Below are 21,615 nucleotides of genomic sequence, written 5' to 3'. Positions count from 1 at the left end.
TGGCATCACTTCCATTATGCGATGTGTTTCTTGGAAGATATTTTTACGTTTTTGGCACGTTTTCGAACGTGTTCTCTCACAGTTTGACGAGTATGACTGTTAGCGATGCTCAGCGTCCTTTTAATAACGACCCCCAATGCAGGTTGCTGAGCGTTTCTGCGACACTGTCACATTTCCCGTTAACTGCGACATGCGGAAGTTTGGGTGGGTCCGGGAAGCATGCACGAGTACCCGAAGTGATGAAGGCGACCGCTCGCGATTAGCGCTAAATGCAGGTTCGAGTCTTGGTCGCCCACAAATTTTGGTACGTCGCTCTTGTGTAGTAGATCTGTACCTAATACAGATGAAATCAGATCCCGGTTCCAGCAGGTTAAGTAGTGTGTAAGCTTTGCGACTGATGACCTTAGCAGTTAAGTCCCATAAGATTTCACACACACACACACACACACACACACACACACACACACACACAAGCAATTCCCATTCAGAAATTAATGTCGAAATACAGTATTTATACAAATTGTTGTATTTCTTATTCTACACACATTAGCTAACATGGCCTTGATATATTGGTACTGCAGATAGCAATGAGAAGCTACAGCCCTTATTTTTTCCCATAATAGTAGCCTAAATAGACACGAAGCCAACAACCGCCACAGTGTTACGAGCTATACGTCTACTACGTCCGCATATGATGAAGAGAATGAAATAATATGTGACTAGATAAAACAAGCCAGATAGTTAAGAGAGAGGAAAATTTAATTGTAAAAGGGGAGAGAAATTTGATAGTAGGAAAAGGAAGAAAAGCAAAAGTAGTGGGAGAACAGTGGCTAGAGTAGAGGAATGGAAAGGGAAGCATCCTGTACAACAATACGTAGAGCATAAGTGAATGACTGCCTACACTTGTGTTAAGCACCGTAGTACATGGTTGTATAACTGGAAGAGACCTGGAGACACCCGAAGTTTTCGGATAGATTGTATAACAATAAGACACAGATTTCGAAAACAGATTATAAACTGCAAAATATTTACAGGGACATACGTGGAATTTGTACGTAATTTATTTGTTTTGAACATCAGGTTAGAAACGAAGAAACTGCACAGACGTAGAAAATTAAGGAAATACAGCCTGTACAAATTTACAGAGGCTGAGGTGTTCGAGAGTTTCAAGGGCGTATTAGGAAACGATTGACAAACAGGGAACGTGTCTTTGAGAGATAAAATAGGGAAGGCCGCAGAGTATTAGATATAAAAAATACAAGCTTCAGGGTAAATCCTTGGATACCCAACAAGATTTTGAATATAACTCACGAGAGGAGAAAAATGCAGCGAATTAAGCTGGCAAAAACAGACAACCAAAAAAATGTGCAAAAAGTGCAAAATGCCTAATCAACAATTTCTAGATGACTAATACGGGGCTGTAGAAGCGTTCATCAGCAGTGGAATGACAGATTATACCTATAGGATATTTAAAGAAACCTTTGGAATAAAGGGAAGCAGCTGAACATAAAGAAGTGAAAAGAGAATATTATGCAGAGGTAAAAAGAAGTAAATGAAAATGAGAATGGAGATATGAATGCATAGGGATATGACGGAGCACTCGGAGATCTATCTCGACGCAACTCATTTCCAGTAGACAACACACTGTAGTGTCCTGTGAGTGGATCAGGTGGGAGCTGACGATGTCTCCAGTTGTGAAGTGGCTCGTCCAGCCCGTGGACGTCGTGCCTGAGAATACAAGCTTGGAATATTTTCAGATAAGGAAACTCTGTGGGAAAAGGACGATGAACTCTGAATATTAAGTGAGACTGAAAAACGAAATACGACTGGAAACTACACTCCTGGAAATGGAAAAAAGAACACATTGACACTGGTGTGTCAGACCCACCATACTTGCTCCGGACACTGCGAGAGGGCTGTACAAGCAATGATCACACGCACGGCACAGCAGACACACCAGGAACCGCAGTGTTGGCCGTCGAATGGCGCTAGCTGCGCAGCATTTGTGCACCGCCGCCGTCAGTGTCAGCCAGTTTGCCGTGGCATACGGAGCTCCATCGCAGTCTTTAACACTGGTAGGATGCCGCGACAGCGTGGACGTGAACCGTATGTGCAGTTGACGGACTTTGAGCGAGGGCGTATAGTGGGCATGCGGGAGGCCGGTTGGACGCACCGCCGAATTGCTCAACACGTGGGGCGTGAGGTCTCCACAGTACATCGAAGTTGTCGCCAGTGGTCGGCGGAAGGTGCACGTGCCCGTCGACCTGGGACCGGACCGCAGCGACGCACGGATGCACGCCAAGACCGTAGGATCCTACGCAGTGCCGTAGGGGACCGCACCGCCACTTCCCAGCAAATTAGGGACACTGTTGCTCCTGGGGTATCGACGAGGACCATTCGCAACCGTCTCCATGAAGCTGGGCTACGGTCCCGCACACCGTTAGGCCCTCTTCCGCTCACGCCCCAACATCGTGCAGCCCGCCTCCAGTGGTGTCGCGACAGGCGTGAATGGAGGGACGAATGGAGACGTGTCGTCTTCAGCGATGAGAGTCGCTTCTGCCTTGGTGCCAATGATGGTCGTATGCGTGTTTGGCGCCGTGCAGGTGAGCGCCACAATCAGGACTGCATACGACCGAGGCACACAGGGCCAACACCCGGCATCATGGTGTGGGGAGCGATCTCCTACACTGGCCGTACACCACTGGTGATCGTCGAGGGGACACTGAATAGTGCACGGTACATCCAAACCGTCATCGAACCCATCGTTCTACCATTCCTAGACCAGCAAGGGAACTTGCTGTTCCAACAGGACAATGCACGTCCGCATGTATCCTTTGCCACCCAACGTGCTCTAGAAGGTGTAAGTCAACTACCCTGGCCAGCAAGATCTCCGGATCTGTCCCCCATTGAGCATGTTTGGGACTGGATGAAGCGTCGTCTCACGCGGTCTGCACGTCCAGCACGAACGCTGGTCCAACTGAGGCGCCAGGTGGAAATGGCATGGCAAGCCATTCCACAGGACTACATCCAGCATCTCTACGATCGTCTCCATGGGAGAATAGCAGCCTGCATTGCTGCGAAAGGTGGATATACACTGTACTAGTGCCGACATTGTGCATGCTCTGTTGCCTGTGTCTATGTGCCTGTGGTTCTGTCAGTGTGATCATGTGATGTATCTGACCCCAGGAATGTGTCAATAAAGGTTTCCCTTCCTGGGACAATGAATTCACGGTGTTCTTATTTCAATTTCCAGGAGTGTACTATCGAATCGTACGAGACATTGACACATTGACTATGTTGTGCAGCTCAGTGCCACGAGAAACAAAGAACCGTCATGGGGGCAGAGTGTCGCAGGTTCAGCGTCTGAGGCAGGCTGAGATCGGACGCTGAATCCTGAATACTCAGCAGCGCCGACGGCGCCGCTTATATAGGCTCGCATGAAGCGCCTCCCACGCGATCACGCGCTGTCCTCCTGACCTCGGCTCCTTCCAGAAGCTTCTGTGCTGCTGTTCACGTAGCCCACACTACTCCTATGACAAAAACACAGTTCCTCCGTCTTCCTCCTGGCGTCCCTGCTGACGTCAGGTTACATCTTTACTGGCCCACCTTGTGCAACATTAGACCCTTAGCTATACACTCATAATACAACACGCTACTCATTCGAGACATATACCCGACAATTCCTTCAGAATTATTGAAGTCTCTGGGAGAGCCATACATAACAAAACTATTTCACCTGGTGTGTAAGACGTATGAGACACACGAGGTAACCTCAGGCTTCAAGAATAACGTAATAATTCCAGTTCCAAAGAAGGCTGAATACTAAACACCCTTATAGTATTTGTAGGGATAGAGAGAGCTTTGGACAATGTTGACTGAAACACACTTTAGAATTCCCAAGATGGCAAGCATATAACGCAGGAAGCGAAAGGGTATTTACAAAAACCGTATAGCAGTTACAACGGTCCAAGGGCGAATGAAGGAACAAAACAAACTGAGGTTCACTGAAGACATTGATGACATTTTAATTCAGCCAAAAAAGGCAAAAGAGCAGATAAAAAATGTAAATGTCGTGTGACTTGGGCGTCCCGTCGGGTAGACCGTTCGCCGGGTGCAAGTCTTTCGATTTGAAGCCACTTAAGTGACTTGCGCGCCGATGGGGATGTAATGATGATGATTAGGACAACACAACACTCAGTTCCTGAGCGGAGAAAATCTCCGACCCAGCCGGGAATCGAACCCGGGCCCTTAGGATTGACATTCTGCCGCGCTGACAACTTTTTTTTTTTTTTTTTTTTTTTGACCGTTGGGTTTGGTCGTTGCGGACGTTCGTTTGTTGATCCTTCCACTCAGTTTTTTATTACAGAGGCCAACCAGCTTTCTGACCGAACACACAGAGCTACTGTGCTGGCGCCACTCAGCTACCGGGAACGGACAAAAGAGGAGATGAACGGAATAGATAGAGGATTGAAAAAAGATTAACTTCAACGACAGTGGAAAAAAGACAATGGAATGTAGTTGAATTACATCAGATGATGCAGCGGAGATTAGATTAGGATCTGAAACCCTAAAATTAAAGGTTACATTAACTACTTTGGCACCATAACTGACTGATGACTGTCGAAATAGAGAAGACCATAAAATGCAGACTGGCGGTAGCAACTAAAGCCTTTCTGAAAAAGGAGAATATTTTAACATCAGACATAAATGTAGGTGCTATGAAGTTTTCTAAAGGTGCTGATCTGGAGTGATCTGAAGTAAAACGCGGACGATGAGCAGGTCACATAAGATGAATTTGAAAACTCGTTGTACGGAAGAATGCTGAGAATTAGATGGGTGGAACGGATAATTAGTAAGAAGATACTGAATTGGGAGAGTCAAATTTATGGCACAATCTGACGAAACGAAGGAACTGGTTGGTAGGACCGACCTTGAGGCCTCAAGGAGTCTACAGTTTGGTAATGGAGGGTAGTGTGGAGAGTAAAATTTGTAGAGGGAAATCAAGGCTTGGATGTGAAGAGGCGTGCACGGAAAGATTTAGGTGCAGAGCTGCATCAAAGCAGACTTTGGTCTGAAGACCACAACAACAACACTTTATAGTTATGCATGTGTGGAGTCACCTACCAATCTTTGTACCACTTGGTGTTCATTTGCTTGTCTGTCAGAATTTTGTTGCACGTTTTTACCGACTTCATCTCCCTCATCATCAGCACGTCGTCAGCGGGCAGCATCGTAGTGCTCCAGCGGCCCTACCGCTCTGATTCAGGGTACACTAACTGTGCCTTTGCCAAGCCTCACCATTGTGAACAACGCACTCGCTCCTACTCGCTCGGAAGTCTTCAGTACAGTCCTATATCTGTTCGATTATTTCGTATAAGCATATTCTGTTCACAAAATGACGGTTCTAAGCTCTGTCGTCATGATTCTGAGTTAATCTACTGACTTCCGGATCTCAGCAACAAAAAAGGCGATTCAGTTGCTGCAAGACTCACATGGACACAATTTTAGGAGTTGTTCTGTATCCAAAAAAGTCATCATACGACTTACATATAATTCATAATTCTTCACAAATTTTCAACAACACTTCGACGCTATTGTGTAATGTTCCACAGAATCTAAATACACATATATTTTGGTCATTTCATAAATATATTCTTCAACACATGTAAAACACAGATAATTATTCTATTGCTAGTAAACCGAACTAAATGACTGACTTGGCTAAGCACCAGCCTACCACTTTTGTAAATCATGTTCAGTGCCTAGATGGTTAGGACTGCAAATGGCAAAAAGTGAACTTCTTCTTTAACACGGCAATTGTTGTGGTTGTTGTGGTCTTCAGTCCAGAGATATAAAACTGAAAAAGCCTGGTATGACAGAAATTTTGATTCCTCATTATAAGAAGGTCATCACATAATTGTCTCCCTAATGCAGATCAGAAAAATTCTTTGTTCCTAGTTGAATGTACCTAATGAAAGTGGGCTTTATTGCTCCTAACTGAAACTGCAGCATATAAAGATGTACAGAATATACGGCGGTGACAAACAGCAGCACTAGGAAGGATGCAGGGTGATAAAATTTTAGTTATTGTAGATATACGGTATAGTAGGCAGAATACATGATTAAATTTGTAGGTGATTTGGGGATATACAGAGTGCGAAATTTAATTCGTACAACGATGGTTCGAGTTGAACTGAGCTTGGATGACAGATACTCGTACGTCATTCCTTTCAACTACAGGATGGGGGAAATAAAAGTGCTCTGGACGAGGGATACAATTTGATGTGAATTTGTGGCAGCATTAACGGAGGAGGAAAGGACCTAAGTGACTTCCAACGGGTTGGAGCAACTGCCCGTACAGCGGGCCGAACCTTGGAGCACATTTGCACAATCTTCATGTCTAACAGAGTTCTTAGCAGTCTGGCCGCGGACCTAGGTGGCGCCCAAAGCACCCGATCTGTCAGCGTGAACTTACTTTGTGTGGGGAGCCCTCAAGTCTAAGGTGTCTCTCAAAAACGTTCGTAGTCTTATGGAATTGCAGTAGAACATTTCGGATGAGACTGCATCAATTCCAGCTGTGCAGCTTGTATCGGCCTTCAGAAACTTGCTGACCAGAGTCGAAAAGATGAATGGTCGCCACTGTCAATATCTTCTGTAGTCAGGTTAGTTCTGTATTTTCTTTCCTCTGTTATGTTTCTTTGTATCCTGGAATTCTGTTTTCCGGGCCACATTTATTTGCCCCACCTTGTACATACTACGATTTTTCAGTGGTAGTGGCTGGTGAGTAGTGGCATGCCAGACTCTCAGCAACCCATGACCAGATGTTCTCAGTGGGTGAGGGATCTCTAGAGTTTTCTGGACAGGGCAACGGTTGAACATACTCTGTGTGAAAGTAGGTCAGGACAGCAGGGAAACCATGCAGTCTTCCGTTAATTTGATGAACAATAACTTTATGAGCACTCTGAAGTTCATCGGCCGTAATATGTCAGAAATGTAAAGCGTGCTGTCCAAAATACCGGCTGTGTGAACCTGTAGTGATCATGTAGTGAAACCAGTGGTACCTCCATGATCTCATGGCTGTGCCGGGCGTGCATTACGGTGACGAATGCAATCTGGCCTTCGGAGCTTCCACACAATGATACGCAGAGCTTTGAAATGGTCTGGAAAGACAACGTGGTTCAACTCCCGTGTGTCTAGTTGTAGTTGGGTGTACCATGTCCGCGCGCCTGTCTCTTCAGCCTCGTCGAGGGAAGCCGCCACAACGATCGCTGTGCTGACAGTCTGTCGTTCTGTACGATACTGCACTGCCAAGATAACGTTATATGTGTCATAGAGGGTCCAAACTTCGTGAGGCCTTTGAGAGCTGCATGGTGCTCTCCTGAATTAGTTGATTCCATATTCACAATATATTCATGGGGACCCGAGCAGCGCACACAGCAGTAGCGCGGAACCGTAAACCTTAGTCTCAGTAGGTTGAATTCTGTGCAGCGCTAATAGACTTTTCTCCATCTTACGTAAGGCATTACACGACTTTTTCATGAACAACCAATATTCAAATATCATTTCTGAATCTGAAATCTGCTGAGTGGCGTTTCCTTACTTTTAGAACGCCGATGCTATTACCCTTACCTTCTGTCTGAGATTGTACTGAAATGCTAATGAGCTGCATATCAGAGCATATAGTACTGTTCATTATTATTTCATTGCACGATGCCTTAATGGATTTTTGATTTTAATAATCTGCAGAGTATTTTCCATTATTTTTATAATTTACGATAATACTCGGGCAGTAATAATCATATGTGGTAAGGTTTTTAGAAATTCGAAAAATCTGTATATGTTGACTAGTTAGATGAAGAAATTGTTGACGACCAGTTAACCACAGTAACCCATTTTAAATCATCTAGAGCTCTGGTACACCGTGTTGAGAACATCTTAACGATAGTCTGAATAGCACCTGTAAAACACTTCTGTAACTCATAAACTATTCAGTCGCTAGTTAGTTGGGGTAGATACTGGGAGAAAGTGAAATTTGCTGCTAACTCGGCGAAATGAACGTGAAAAAGTCTGGTTTCACTGACATTTTAAATCCTCGCTAAAAAAAAAAAAGGTTGTCTCGTTATGTTTCTGTAAAAGTTCAAAGATCGGGTTATGAAAAATACCTTGTACTTAACAAAATGTGCCTGTTACAGCTATCATTCGACACGGCAACAATTTTACTTATCTATGTGTCGTAACCACAAGATACTCGTACATTTGGTAACTGGAAGCTGCTTTCAGTTTCTGCAGGAGGTTTTGATCTGTGCCCACCTTCAGAGAATTATATGTTTCCTCTATCTCCAGCATTAAACTTACCATATCGTGCACATAGTAATAATGGCAGGGGATACTGGATCGCTGAAGTATCTGGGGGCAAGGGGTCAAGTCATGACTAATGAAGTGTATAAGTAAAACGCGTATCGCTTAGCTATCAACTTGGTACTAATCTTCCTACTTGACACTGTTTCGGCTGTCTGCATATCAATGTACGTGCTTCTTTACTTGACCTTCTAACTTACAATGTTGCTCTGATCTACTGCACAAGCACTAAGAGTCTTAACGCATTTTAAAGAACAGTGTCGTCCTGGTCGTGTATTGGTTACGTAGAATTAGCAACGCCTCCCGTTGGAGCATTATTTCACGGAGGCTCTGCCAGTTGACTCTTATGAAAAACGCATAAACACGTAGACATTATTTCGCTTGAAAATAAAGTAACACTTTATGCACTGGATGGATTTAGTTGCTTTGGAATAACATCCTATATTGTTTAAATAAATTTTCATGAGTAGTTCACTACACTCAGGAAGTCACATTTACTCGAAAAAAGAACACCAAACTTTAGATTTTTTCAAAAGGCAGCGCTCAGGGAAACAACTTTCGTCTCAAGAGGCTAAGTAGACCTCATTCCACACTAAGAATATGGGAGGTAGCCTCCAAGCATCGAACGCTCCTCTGTGCTGGTAGCCAACGACGCTAAACACTAGACCGTAGAGGGAATAACTAGGGAGCAATCTGTTACGTCACGTGTACCAGAGTGAATAGTAGGGACGCTGTTATCATGGAATGACATATCGTAGAGCAGGCTGTCAGTTTCAGCACTGAGTGGCCACAGTATAAAATGCTTACGCACATGGAAGAACAAAGTCTCTGTCTGCGAAATACGGAAAGTGTTACCTCTTCTGTGAGAATGCGATCATCCACGTCGACCAAGTCTTTCGCGTCGGCAGCACGGAGCAGATCGAGGAACTGCTGGGAGTCGTTTCCCTGGTAACCAAGGAGCCTGGCGAGGCGGAACGCCTTGTCGCGGGCGCCGGTCGTCAAGGTCACCGACCCCACGGGCGGACCGCTTTGCGCGATGGCGCGTGAGAACAGCCCTGCAACGCGAGAGAAAGGCGGTGCCTCAGTCTGCTGCAGGGGACGGACCGCACTGTGTGCACCAGTACCTGCGTGTCTAGGTGTAGCAAACATTCTGGATTTTAATTAATATTCATAAGCTTCTAGAAAATTACGATTAAGCTGGTCCAACTAGAAAATGTCTTCATCTCACATCATCAAATTTATTTGCTCTCACCACCAATATCTCCATTAACAAATTTTCCGAAGCTATATTTTCAGAAGAAATTAATAATCATCACCTCTTGGTGCTTAACCATCGTCGTTACAAATAAATATAAAGAATTTTGATCCGAGAATGCAAGCCCTTTTAATCAGACTATCATCTGAAATATAATAGAGTAAGTACACAGCCAGAAAAAGAATTAATACACCCTTTTAGAGTTTCCAGTTCACTGAATATTTATTGTTTCAACAGTGCATATGGAATACACGAAATAGTTGCATTTAATGATCAATAGTTCAAGTTATTCTGTGGAACCAGGTATGGACACATGCTGGATCACCCACACTGGTACGCGGACTAGCCCCCGCGGGTGGCAATGCAGACGCTGACTCTGGGATCCAGTCGATCGTACGGACGGCTAATACTGTCCTAGGATACATCACGCCACGCCTGCTCAACCCGCTCAGGTAGCTATGTAAGAGTTGTTGGTTGACGAGTCGCACAATTTGCTTCTTGTCCCACGCTATCCCACACTTGCTTGATTGAAGACAAGTTCGGAGATCTTGCTGGCCTGGAAAGTTGCTGCATGTCATACAGAGCACGTTGTAATGGTCGCCTGGTCGTAGATGTTGCTAATTGCTATAATCGCACTATTTAACTCCCATTTACGGAGCTTGTTAGCTCTTGATGTTAGGTTGGCGCCATTAAAATGCATTGTGTTGTAGTAATCGCTGCTACTTGCTGGATCGCTGCTGTCTCTCGATGCCGATGCTGGCTCTACATCTGGTTGTCTAGGGTTAAAAACATGAGGTCCCGTGTTTTTTATGTGCTTTTGATGATAAAGAACGAGCGAATCCAACGAATATGTAAACTTCAAATATTTATTACTCCGGTGGCCATCTTAATTCCACTGTCCACCAAAGACCACGACACAACACAAAGTAGTATTTCCGTTACATGTTCTTTGCATTGTTTATCCACCTCAAACAATAACACACAAACACACTTTACCAAAGTGACATTCCGACTGCCTCCCGACCCTTCTGGCAGCTTTTATTTATAACATCGTCAAAGAACTACTACAAAGAGATATAGTTTATAAGTCACATGTACATCTGTTATCATAATTTGTGCAGAAAAGTTATTAATTTGCATCGAGTGACATAATTTAACATGTTATTAAAATGACAGACAGATTTGTTGACTTGACAGAATAATTTTCTGTTACAAAAAGGCCGTTTTTAAGAAGTTTGTCAATTGACTTCTCTAATTTGCATAAATAAGTAAATAACATGAATTATTAAGAATTACATTGGTTTTCGTCTAAAATAGGATTGCTTACGTGAATACTGAGTGAAAACGCTCCTAGTGAACAAATAGGTTTCACTGGGTGATTTTTATTTAAGGAGATCCAAAACACCTAAGTTGTCCACTATTTTTCGTACTTCATATTAATTATTTACGATGAAATCAGTGTTTTTACATGATGACATTTGCTGTATCAGTGATCAAGTGATATTAACTTTTGTGTGGGTCAGTTACTCAGTATAATTTATTGGGTTGACTGTTTATGGAGACAAGTTATGCAATCATTGTTAACATACACAATAACTTTTCTATACTCATAAATACTCGTTAAACTGGTTGAATTTGGAGGGTATCGCATACTTCGGTAAAGTAAAGCCTTTAATATGTTCCGTTACAACGTTGAGTTTCACGAGCAGTGTGAGAGTAAGCATTATCCTATTGGAAGAACCCATCACCTTCCTGTTGCAGGAACGGCAAATGAACGGGTCCAACAACATTCTGCTTCTGGTTAGCGTCCACCCCAGAAACACCAAAGATGTACGGGAGTTGTAGCTTATCGCACTCCAGACCATAAGGTCTACTGTGGGGGCAGTGTATGTTGGACAAATGCACTCCACGAGACAGTGCTTATCGAGTCTACATGACAAGGCTATATGGCACGCACAAACCACCATAACTTTCCTGCCGGCAGAATCTGCTTTCATCTACATCTACATCTACATGGATACTCTGAAAATCACATTTAAGTGCCTGCCAGAGGGTTTATCGAAACACCTTCACAATTCTCTATTATTCCAAACTTGTATAGCGCGCGGAAGGAATGAACACCTACATCTTTCCGTACGAGCTCTGATTTCCCTTATTTTGTCTTGGCGATCGTTCCTCCCTATGTAGGTCGGTGTCATCAAAATATTTTCGCATTCGGAGGAGAATGTTGGTGACTGGAATTTCGTGAGAAGACTCCGTCGCAACGAAAAACTCCTTTCTTTTAAGGATGTCCAGCCCAAATCCTGTATCATTTCTGTGACACTCTCTCCCATATTTCGCGATAATACAAAACGTGCTGCCTTTGTTTGAACTTTTTCGATGTACACCGTCAGTCCTATCTGGTAAGGGTCCCACACCGCGCAGCAGTATTCTAAAAGAGGATGGACAAGCGTAGTTTAGGCAGTCTCCTTAGTAGGTCTGTTACATTTTCTAAATGTCCTGCCAATAAAACGCACTCTTCCGTTAGCCTTCCCCACAAAATTTTCTATGTGTTCCTTCCAATTTAAGTTGTTCGTAATTGTAACACCTAGATATTTAGTTGAATTTACGGCTTTTAGATTAGACTGATTTATCATGTAACCGAAGTTTAACGAGTTCCTGTTAGCACTCATGTGGATGACCTCACACTTTTCGTTATTTAGGGTCAACTGCCACTTGTCGCACCGTTCAGATATCTTTTCTAAATAGTTTTGCAATTTGTTCTGGTCTTCTGATGACTTTATTAGTCGATAAACGACAGCGTTATCTTCAAACAACCGAAGACGGCTGCTCAGATTGTCTCCCAAATCGTTTATATAGATAAGGAACAGCAAAGGGCCTATAACACTACCTTCGGGAACGCCAGAAATCACTTCTGTTTTACTTTATGACTTTTCGTCGATTACTACGAACTGTGACCTCTCTGACAGGAAGCCGGCCGGAGTGGCCGTGCGGTTCTGGGCGCGACAGTCTGGAACTGAGCGACCGCTACGGTCGCAGGTTCGAATCTTGCCTCGGGCATGGATGTATGTGATGTCCTTAGGTTAGTTAGGTTTAATTAGTTCTAAGTTCTAGGCGACTGATGACCTCAGAAGTTAAGTCACATAGTGCTCAGAGCTATTTGAACCTCTCTGACAGGAAATCTCAAATCCAATCACATAACTGAGATTATATTCCATAAGCACGTAATTTCACTACAAGTCGCTTGTGTGGTAAAGTGTCAAAAGCCTTCTGGAAATCCATAAATACGGAATTGATCTGAAATCCCTTGACAATAGCACTCAGCACTTCATGTGAATGTTTTATAAACCCATGTTGACTGTGTGTCAATAGACCGTTTTCTTCGAGGTAATTCATAATGTTCGAACATAATATACGTTCCGAAAATCCTGTAGCATACCGACGTTAACGATATGGGAATGTAATTTAGTGGATTACTCATACCACCTTTCTCGAATATTGGTGTGACCTGTGCAACTTTCCAGTCTTTGGGTACGGATCTTTCGTCGAGCGAACGGTTTTATATGATTGTTAAGTATGGAGCTAATGCATCAGCATACTCCGAAAGGAACCTAATTGGTATACCGTCTGGACCAGAAGACTCGATTTTATTAAGTGATTTAAGTTGCTTCACTACTTCGAGAATATTTACCTCTACGTTACTCATGTTGGCAGCTGTTCTCGATTCGAATTCTGAAATATTTACTTCGTCTTCTTTTGTGAAGGCACTTCGGAAGGCTGTGTTTAGTAACTCGGCTTTGGTAGCCCTGTTTTCGATAGTATCTCCATTTCTATTCCGCAGAGAAAGCATTGATTGTTTCTTGCCGCTAACATACTTCACATACGACTAGAATCTCTTTCGATTTTCTGCCAGGTTCCGAGACGAAGTTTCGTTGTGGAAACTGTTATAAGCATCTGTGGTTTCATCGCAGATGGCCACGGGGCGCCAACCTCTGGGCGGCACCTGTAGGGCCGTGCACGTCCATCCTGTGGTGTGAGGGAAAGTCTGGGTAGAGGTGTGCGTGCCCGTAGTTCCAGTGCTAATAATCGGTTCGCGACGGTTCGTGTTAATGTGTCTGGGCTCACAAGCCCTCTTATCTGTGTTGTGGTAGCTGTACGATTTAGCACTGCACGAAAAGACGATCCTGGAATACTTCTGCTCTGCGTGGTTGTCCAGAACCTCGTCTACAGGTGTGAGAACGTTCAGGTGACCACTAATAGCAGCACAGTTGCACAACTGACGCAGCACGTCCAACTTTTGCAGCAAATCTCCGAAAGGATCGTCCCTTCACCCCTTTCAAACTTGATACCTTGATCGTAGGAAGCACAAGTCCGTCTCCGTAGCTTGGTTGTCTTCTTGCTTCACACGTTTGTACCATAATGAGCCTTCTGGCTGTCAATATTTCCTGTTGAAGGGCAAACACAGACGCCGCTGTCGATCTGGCAGGTATTTCACTACTCCTTCTTTAGGCGGACGACGTTGAAACCACTATATCTATTTTCGGACAGTGTATAAATTAAAATATCTCCTGTAAATTCTTGGCATATAGACATATTTTTAAGTGGAAGATGCAACATATTTTACAAGCTCTTGAAATGTGGCTTACGGCAAAGAACTGTCATGAAAACGTTACACACAGAATCAGTGGGGAAACACAACTACTCCTCTATTTAGATCGCAATCGCCATCGTTCGTTCGCCTAAGCATTTTTCAAGAGCGCGTCAGGAAACAAGTTTCATTGCGGAGCAAACTCCTGCATTACCACTTTCTGGGAGAGAGCAGCTAAAGCACGTGGTGTCAAACTAAGAGAATAAGAGAGACTGAGGGTAAAATTTGCCAGCTACAGTGCAGTCTCTCTCTCCCTGGGAGGAAGTCATCATTCATACGTCTTCTACGTGAACGCTGTTGTAGCACCGGTGAAATATTCATTAGTTTTTTGTCGTACACGCCGTCCCTAGTGGCACTTATCGCTGTATCTCCTATGCCAAAACTTCCGTCCAGACTTCGCAAAACGTTGAAAAGTGAGCAGGCGAGATGTCAAGCGCAGCACAACAATACTTCTTCCAAAGCACGGTGCAAAGCTGCAGCCGCCCACAGCAGTGGCCTGTTTCCGCATGCTGTGGCACAATGCTGCGCTGTCATCGTCACATAAATGACCGAAGGCGGGACCCTGTTACGACATAGCCGAGCAAAGCGATTGATTGTAAATACCCGCTGCTAAGGAACTAGCACCACTTGTATTCCTATAAGGAGTTCCGGACTTTAGATTGCAGCCGAGACGTCTCCACGCCAGCCGACAGCCCTGCGGGGATTCAGACACCTTCATCTACGTCCAGCAGTAGCAGCTAAAAGCCGACTTAGAAGCTGCCGCTGGAACTGATGTTTCCGGGTCTTAAGCGGGTGCTGCCAAGGGAATACTTTCTCCATGTTGTCTTCGTTCCCCACTCAGGGCGTCTCCAAAACACCTGAGCTCGTCATGGGGCATCCACGTGCTGGGGTGCTATTCATAGCTACTGATGCATTAGCCTGCTGGTCACAGATGCGCCTATCGTACATCGGCAGAGTCGGACACGACCTTCTACTAAGACAGCACCATTGCCCTTCGTACTCGGCCGGGTGCTGTGGCCGTGCGGTTATAGGCGCTTCAGTCCGGAACTGCGCGACCGCTACCGTCGCAGATTCGAATCCTGCCTCCGACATGGATATGTGTGATGTCCTTAGGTTAGGTAGGTTTAAGTAGTTCTAAGTTATAGGGGACTAATGACCTCAGATGTTAAGTCCCATAGTGCTCAGAGCCACTTGAACCATTTTTAAATTTCATACTCGGAGTGTCGTCAACCAAACACGCCCCGAGTGTTACGCTGAGTTAGCAGCCACTACTTTTGTCATCACGCACACTACCGAGACTCTTACACTAACCTAAATACGGAGGTCTGAGGTCTTGCAGGGTAGAGAATCTTGTGTAAATTGTTCCGAATCCGCACTCTTCGTGGTACTAGTACAATACAATCCATTGTCCTCCACCAGCCGACCTGGCGCAGAAACGACTACTTGCCTTTTTATGGCGTTCCCAACCCAATCACCAATACATTAGAGTATAATATAATGCAACTGATACTAACTCCCTTACAGAACACTGCAGTTTATGAATCTTTTATCTCCCGGTCCTAATTGTCGTATCCATGTTAGATGCAGGATGTTTTACGTCCTACACAAATCCTGTTTCTGACGTTGAGCGGGAACCAATAATCCCTTGAGTAGGTTGCAACCAACGCATGATGCTCCGAACCATCGCTCAGACTGTGTAGTAGGTGAGGTATTAAGAGCACGTAAATGATCCTCGATTACTGTGCGATCTGGCATAATTTTTGTCCTTTGTTGTTGTGCACAGTTTCCAGTAACTATGGTATTGAAGGGGTGTATAATTTTCTGACGAAGGTGGGCGGGCAGATTAAAGACACTTGAAACCGTTATCTGTTTTTCAGCAGTTTATAACAGTAGACTCATGCCCACGTCAGGCAGGCGCAGGGCAGAGGCCATCGAGCCCACGGTCCTAGGTACACGATGGGCATGTGAGACGTAGCCAATACGAACCATACCCAGCTCAGGTCGGTGTCGGAGCGACCTTGCGAATCTAACGTTCGTGGACGGAGCTGGCGTGGCAGAGTGATAAGGTTATGCCGAGAGCAGGTCATGATGGCAGCCGGTTCCGGCTGTGGAGACTGGCTGTGTCTCCTTGACTCTACTCTTCATTCCCCAGATTCAAGTACATGAAGTTTTTATGTATTTTTTGTGGATTTTAAAGGATAATATATAAGATAACGAACGCAATACTCTTCAGGAGTTATAAGTCTGCTTGTACTGTCAAGAATTCCGTCAGGCGAAATTCGACGTGTTTCTGACACTTATTTGAGAAGGTACCAGGATACTCCTCCTCCAGAGGGACGTAATTTTGACCATCTGCTGTAAGTAAAGATAGCCACAGTTTTGCCGCTCTGCGTCGTACGTTATGCTGATGGAAGACCTGCCAAACCATCTTGCAGGAACTGCAGAGGGAATTGAGTACTTCACATCCCGGCATTAGATTGCACTATACGTGAAACACACTGTACGTTATTTCTTACAATTACTGTGATTATCAAAAAGCAATCGATGAACCTAAAATCCTGTTCTGCCACTATATGTCCTCTCCTCTTCGTACGTGCACAACAAAGTGGTTAATACCGTTTAAGAGTTGTCATCGCGGCATTCATCACAGCTTAAAGGTGGTCACTAACAGTTAAAAATAAATTATATTAGAACAAATAAGCCCTCGGTCACAAATATTAATTGAAAATTGACCAGGTTTCGAAGCTGCTATGAGCATCGTCTTCAGAATTAAAGTAACTGTTCTAAAACATATTAGGTAAATAATACATTAATAACATTAAAGTTTCTACTGACTGGAAAGAGATGAAGTACTTACAAGTCACATTTTAAAAAATCTAAGCCGGATAGGCGACGTCATGAATAGTTGTAAATAAGATGGCGAGCCGTTAAGGGCTGCTCGTACTCGAGTGAACAAGGCTTGCAAAAATAAAGTTTACCATGGCACCGTGCTGAGGCGAAGATATATTTGAACTGCGTGTATAATACGAAGTCGATTATTTGAGTTAGGGGTGGATCAAATTTTGAGTTAAGAGTAATAGGTTCCATCTAGGTAGTGAAGTTCTCTGAAACGAGCAACATAAGTCACATTAGCATAACACTTTGTTTGTATATTGGTAAACATATTTTTGAGCTGCTTCTCTCTAGATGTTTTGTCAGTTAACTCACAGTCATTTTGAACCATAATTTGTGGTCACAAATACTGCGGAGTGCGGTTTTATTAGTATTTCCTCTTACAGAAACGTATCCCCACAAATAGCAAGATTTCTGTTATGCATTTATTGTTGAAACCTACATGGAACTACACGCAAAACTGAATGCAAAATTTCTGTGCTTCACTTTCCAACAGTATGTAATATCTCCGTAATACACGAGCACAGGACTGCAGTCAGGGACACATACCTGCCTTGTAGCTTTATATGTGTTAAGTCTTGCACGTTGCAACGGTGCAACAGACTGCGCAGTAGTACGTCTCTGCACTGCGCATTCAACTTCTGATAACGGCTCGTGAAGGAAAGTATGCTTTTCTGTGAAGAGTTACATATTTCTGGGGTGGAGCTACCACTGAGCAACGGCTCCTCCACAGAACGGCTGCGAAGGAACGTTCTGAATGAGTGAAACCGCCGCAGGCGCATGAATTACACCACACAAGGGTGCAGCTATTGATGGATCTCGGCCGCAACATGGAAAGCCTGTGGTGAACCGAACCGAAGGAATGAAGACGCTGCAGGCGCATAAATAAGAAGCAGCCGAGGTGAATCTATTAACGAGTCAGGGCTGATGTACAAAACAGCTGTGATGCAACGTTCCAATGGGAATGAAGACGCTACAGGATAGTGAATAACACTTAGGATAGTGTTAGCACTAAGGTGGGGAAGAGCTGTTAACGAATCACGGCTGCAACTTGGAACTGCTGTGGTCAAGCCACGGCGGAGCTATTGAAGAGTCACGGCTTTAGTGCAAAAAGCTCTGATGGAACGTTCTGAACGAAAGAAGACATTGGAGGCGTGTAAGTAATTCGGGGGTGAGCTAATAGCGATTATTGGCATCAGCATAGAAAAGCTGTGATGGAACATTCCAAAGAACTGAACAGATTCCATGTACGTGAATAACACCTAGCCTGTTGGAGACATCGATGAGCATCATTCGCAGTGTGTCCATCTGCAATGAAATGTTCGAAAGGCCCATGAATAAAGCCCAGCCAGGGCAAAGCTATAAATGTTCCCAAGTTACACAGCCGCTGCTGCCTTGCACATGACACCCACTTAACGTGTCTAGGCTGCAACGTTGAACAGACGAGAGGGAAAGTTTTGAAGGACTGGCGCTGCTGCCAGCGAGTAAACAACACCCAGCCTGCTAGAAGACTTTAATGAGTCTCGCCTGCATCTTGAAGTAACTGTCGTGGGAAGCTCTGTAGCAACAAGCGTGTAGTACGTAAACTATACGTGCGTAACTCAGAGATTGCCCATTATAACGACAAGGCAAGAGAGCCCCTGACGTGCTCTAATTGTTTTCAATGATGACAGAAAGACCAAAAACATAGTATTAATAACTGCGACGGCTACTCATTGTCATCTAAATCTGAAATGTTTTTTTTGACAACATGGTTGTGGAGATGAAGCAGCGATTAGTATGATTAATCAATTATTCAAAACCAGTCTTAATCACATTTATTATTATTATACCGCCAACCGGTTTCAACCCGACGTAGGGGCATCTTCTGGGCGTTTAAGCCATTGGTCGACTTCTGATGGTGTCACTCCTGTCTACATAGTTTCCTGCCGTTATGTAGACACGAGTGACACCACCAGCAGTCGGCCAATGGTGTAAATGCCCATAAGATGACCCCTACGTCGGGTTGAAACCGATTGGCGGTATAATAATAATAAATGTTGTAAGTAGGCTGTTCAGGTTTTTATATTGGTAACGCCACGTAGCGCTCTGTATGAAAATCACTGGCTGTGCTGTGTGCAGTCTGTGGCTCATTAGCATTGTTGAAATATTCTCTATTGTAGTGGGCAGTTGGATGTGAACAGCGCGTAGCGTTGGGCAGTTGGAGGTGAGCCGCCAGCAGTGGTGGACGTGGGAAGTGAGATGGCGGAGTTTTGAGAGCGGATGATCTGGAGGTGTGTCCATCAGAGACAGTAAATTTGTAAGACTGGATGTCATGAACTGTCATGAACTAACAATCCCTGGTTCTAACTACCCAGCATTAGCTGGAACTTAATTACAAGCAGTATGATTCGTACAAGTAAAATTAATATTACCCCAGGTGGCCAATCCACTCGCCCTGTGGCGACAACCAAGCTATCGGATTCTGGGGAGCTTGGGCTCGTACGACAGAGAAAGTCGGAGTTCTCTAGTAAACGTCCACGAAAGTCCCATACATTTATTGGCACTTTTAACATTCAGACACTAATTCAGACAGGCAAACTTCATAATCTTACAACAGAACTCAACAAACAGAAAATTCAAATCCTTGCTCTCCAAGAGACCAGATTCACTGATTCAGAAACAATAGACTACAACAATTACCGTATCTTTAAAAGTAAAACAGACAAGAAAATTGGCAAAGGAGCTGCAATATTTGGCATGGCTTTTATTGTAAATAAAGACACCCTTGACTCTGTTATAGACATAAATCAAATCAGTAACAGACTAATGACCATGCGAATCAAGCACACCAACAAAATATATACATTTATTAATGTTCATGCACCTACCAACATTGCCAACAAAAAAGAACCGGAGAAGACAGAAAAATTTTGGGAAAAACTCGAAACTGAAATGTCCAAAATTCCAGAGGAGGATGTAAAAATTCTTCTAGGGGATTTCAACGCGCAAATTGGCAAAGAGAGGAAATATAAAAAAACAGTCGGTAATTACCCTGCACACAAATTCACAAACAAGAACGGCATGAGACTCATCGAGTTATGTCAGCAAAACAACCTAAAAATCGTGACAACATCACTTCGAAAAGACCCCAATAAACAAAAAACATGGAGATCACCAAACCTTCAGCTTGGTGAATTTCAAATAGACCATGTTGCGATCTCCTATGACTTCCAGAAAGAAATACACGACGTTCAAGTCCGCAGAGGGGCAAATATAGATTCTGACCACTACCTTACCAGAGTTAAAATTAAATTCACTCCAAAAAGGAAACGCCAAAGGAAATCACCACTAATTCCCAAATTTGACTTGAAAAATATCAAGGAATCAGAAATTACAGAAGCATGGGATAAACAACCAACAAACAACTGGAAAGATTTCCGAACGAAAATTATACAGAAAGCAAGAGATTTGATTCCGTTAAAGAAAATATCCAAGCATCCATGGTGGAATTCGAATTGTGATAACGCATTAGAAGAGAGACAACAAGCCTTTTTAAATTACAATTGTGACAAATCAGAAACCACACAACAAACATTTTTCAAAGTGAGAAAACAAACAGCTAAAATACTTAGACAAACTAAAAGAAAATACCTTAATGAACAACTAAACACAATTGAAGAAAACTTTAAGAACCACAACACTCAAGATTTTTATAAAATATTCGCAAATCAAATCAAAGGATACACTCCACAAAATCTCTGCTTCCGGAAACAGAATGGAAAATTGGCACTAACTAACAAAGAAAATTGCCAAGAACTAGCTAAATATTTCTCACAACTCCTAAATTGCCCACAACCAAGTACAAGATTCCCCAGATTACAACCAGAACACACGAATGAGACTTCACCACCACCATCTCAAGAAGAAATTTATAGTCACATTAGAAAACTCAAAAACAATAAATCATCGGGAGAAGATGGAATTGTAGCTGAACTACTGAAAAACCTTGGTCCAAATTCGTTAAAAGAGATCACTAGCATCATCCAAGAAATTTGGCAGACAGAAAATATCCCAGAGGAGTGGAAGTGTGCACTAATTCACCCATTGCACAAAAAGGGAGAGAGATCAGACGTAAACAACTACAGAGGCATTTCACTTTTACCAGTTACCTACAAAATTCTATCTGCATGTCTCCTAAAGAGGGCACAAGAACAACTAGAACATACAATTTCAGACTACCAAGCAGGCTTTCGTCCTAATAGATCATGCCCGGAACAGATATTCAACCTTAAAACTATTTTAAAGATTAAAGCAATCAGGTCAAAACCAATAATCTGCACATTCGTTGATTTCAAAAAGGCATACGATTCCATAGACAGACAGTCTCTATGTCACATTCTCGAAGAACGAGGCCTAGACACTAAAACCCGAAAACTAATTGAACAAACACTAACAGAAACCAAATCAAAAATTAAATTCA

The 21,615-nt window shown here is 43.6% G+C and overlaps 1 protein-coding gene across 1 annotated transcript in view; it reads right to left on the bottom strand.

The window, feature by feature from the left end:
* Positions 1-21,615, bottom strand: part of LOC126161378 (acetylcholinesterase-like) — a 104,882-nt gene that overhangs the window by 46,093 nt on the left and 37,174 nt on the right. The window contains exon 6 of the mRNA XM_049917157.1: positions 9,214-9,413. Within this exon, the coding sequence (XP_049773114.1) occupies positions 9,214-9,413 (200 nt within the window). The remainder of the gene's footprint in view (positions 1-9,213; positions 9,414-21,615) is intronic.

This window comes from Schistocerca cancellata, chromosome 1, assembly GCF_023864275.1.
Source record: "Schistocerca cancellata isolate TAMUIC-IGC-003103 chromosome 1, iqSchCanc2.1, whole genome shotgun sequence".
Taxonomy (NCBI): domain Eukaryota; kingdom Metazoa; phylum Arthropoda; class Insecta; order Orthoptera; family Acrididae; genus Schistocerca; species Schistocerca cancellata.
The sequence above is the reverse complement of the archived record's forward strand: the minus strand, read 5'-3'. Positions and strand labels throughout refer to the sequence as shown.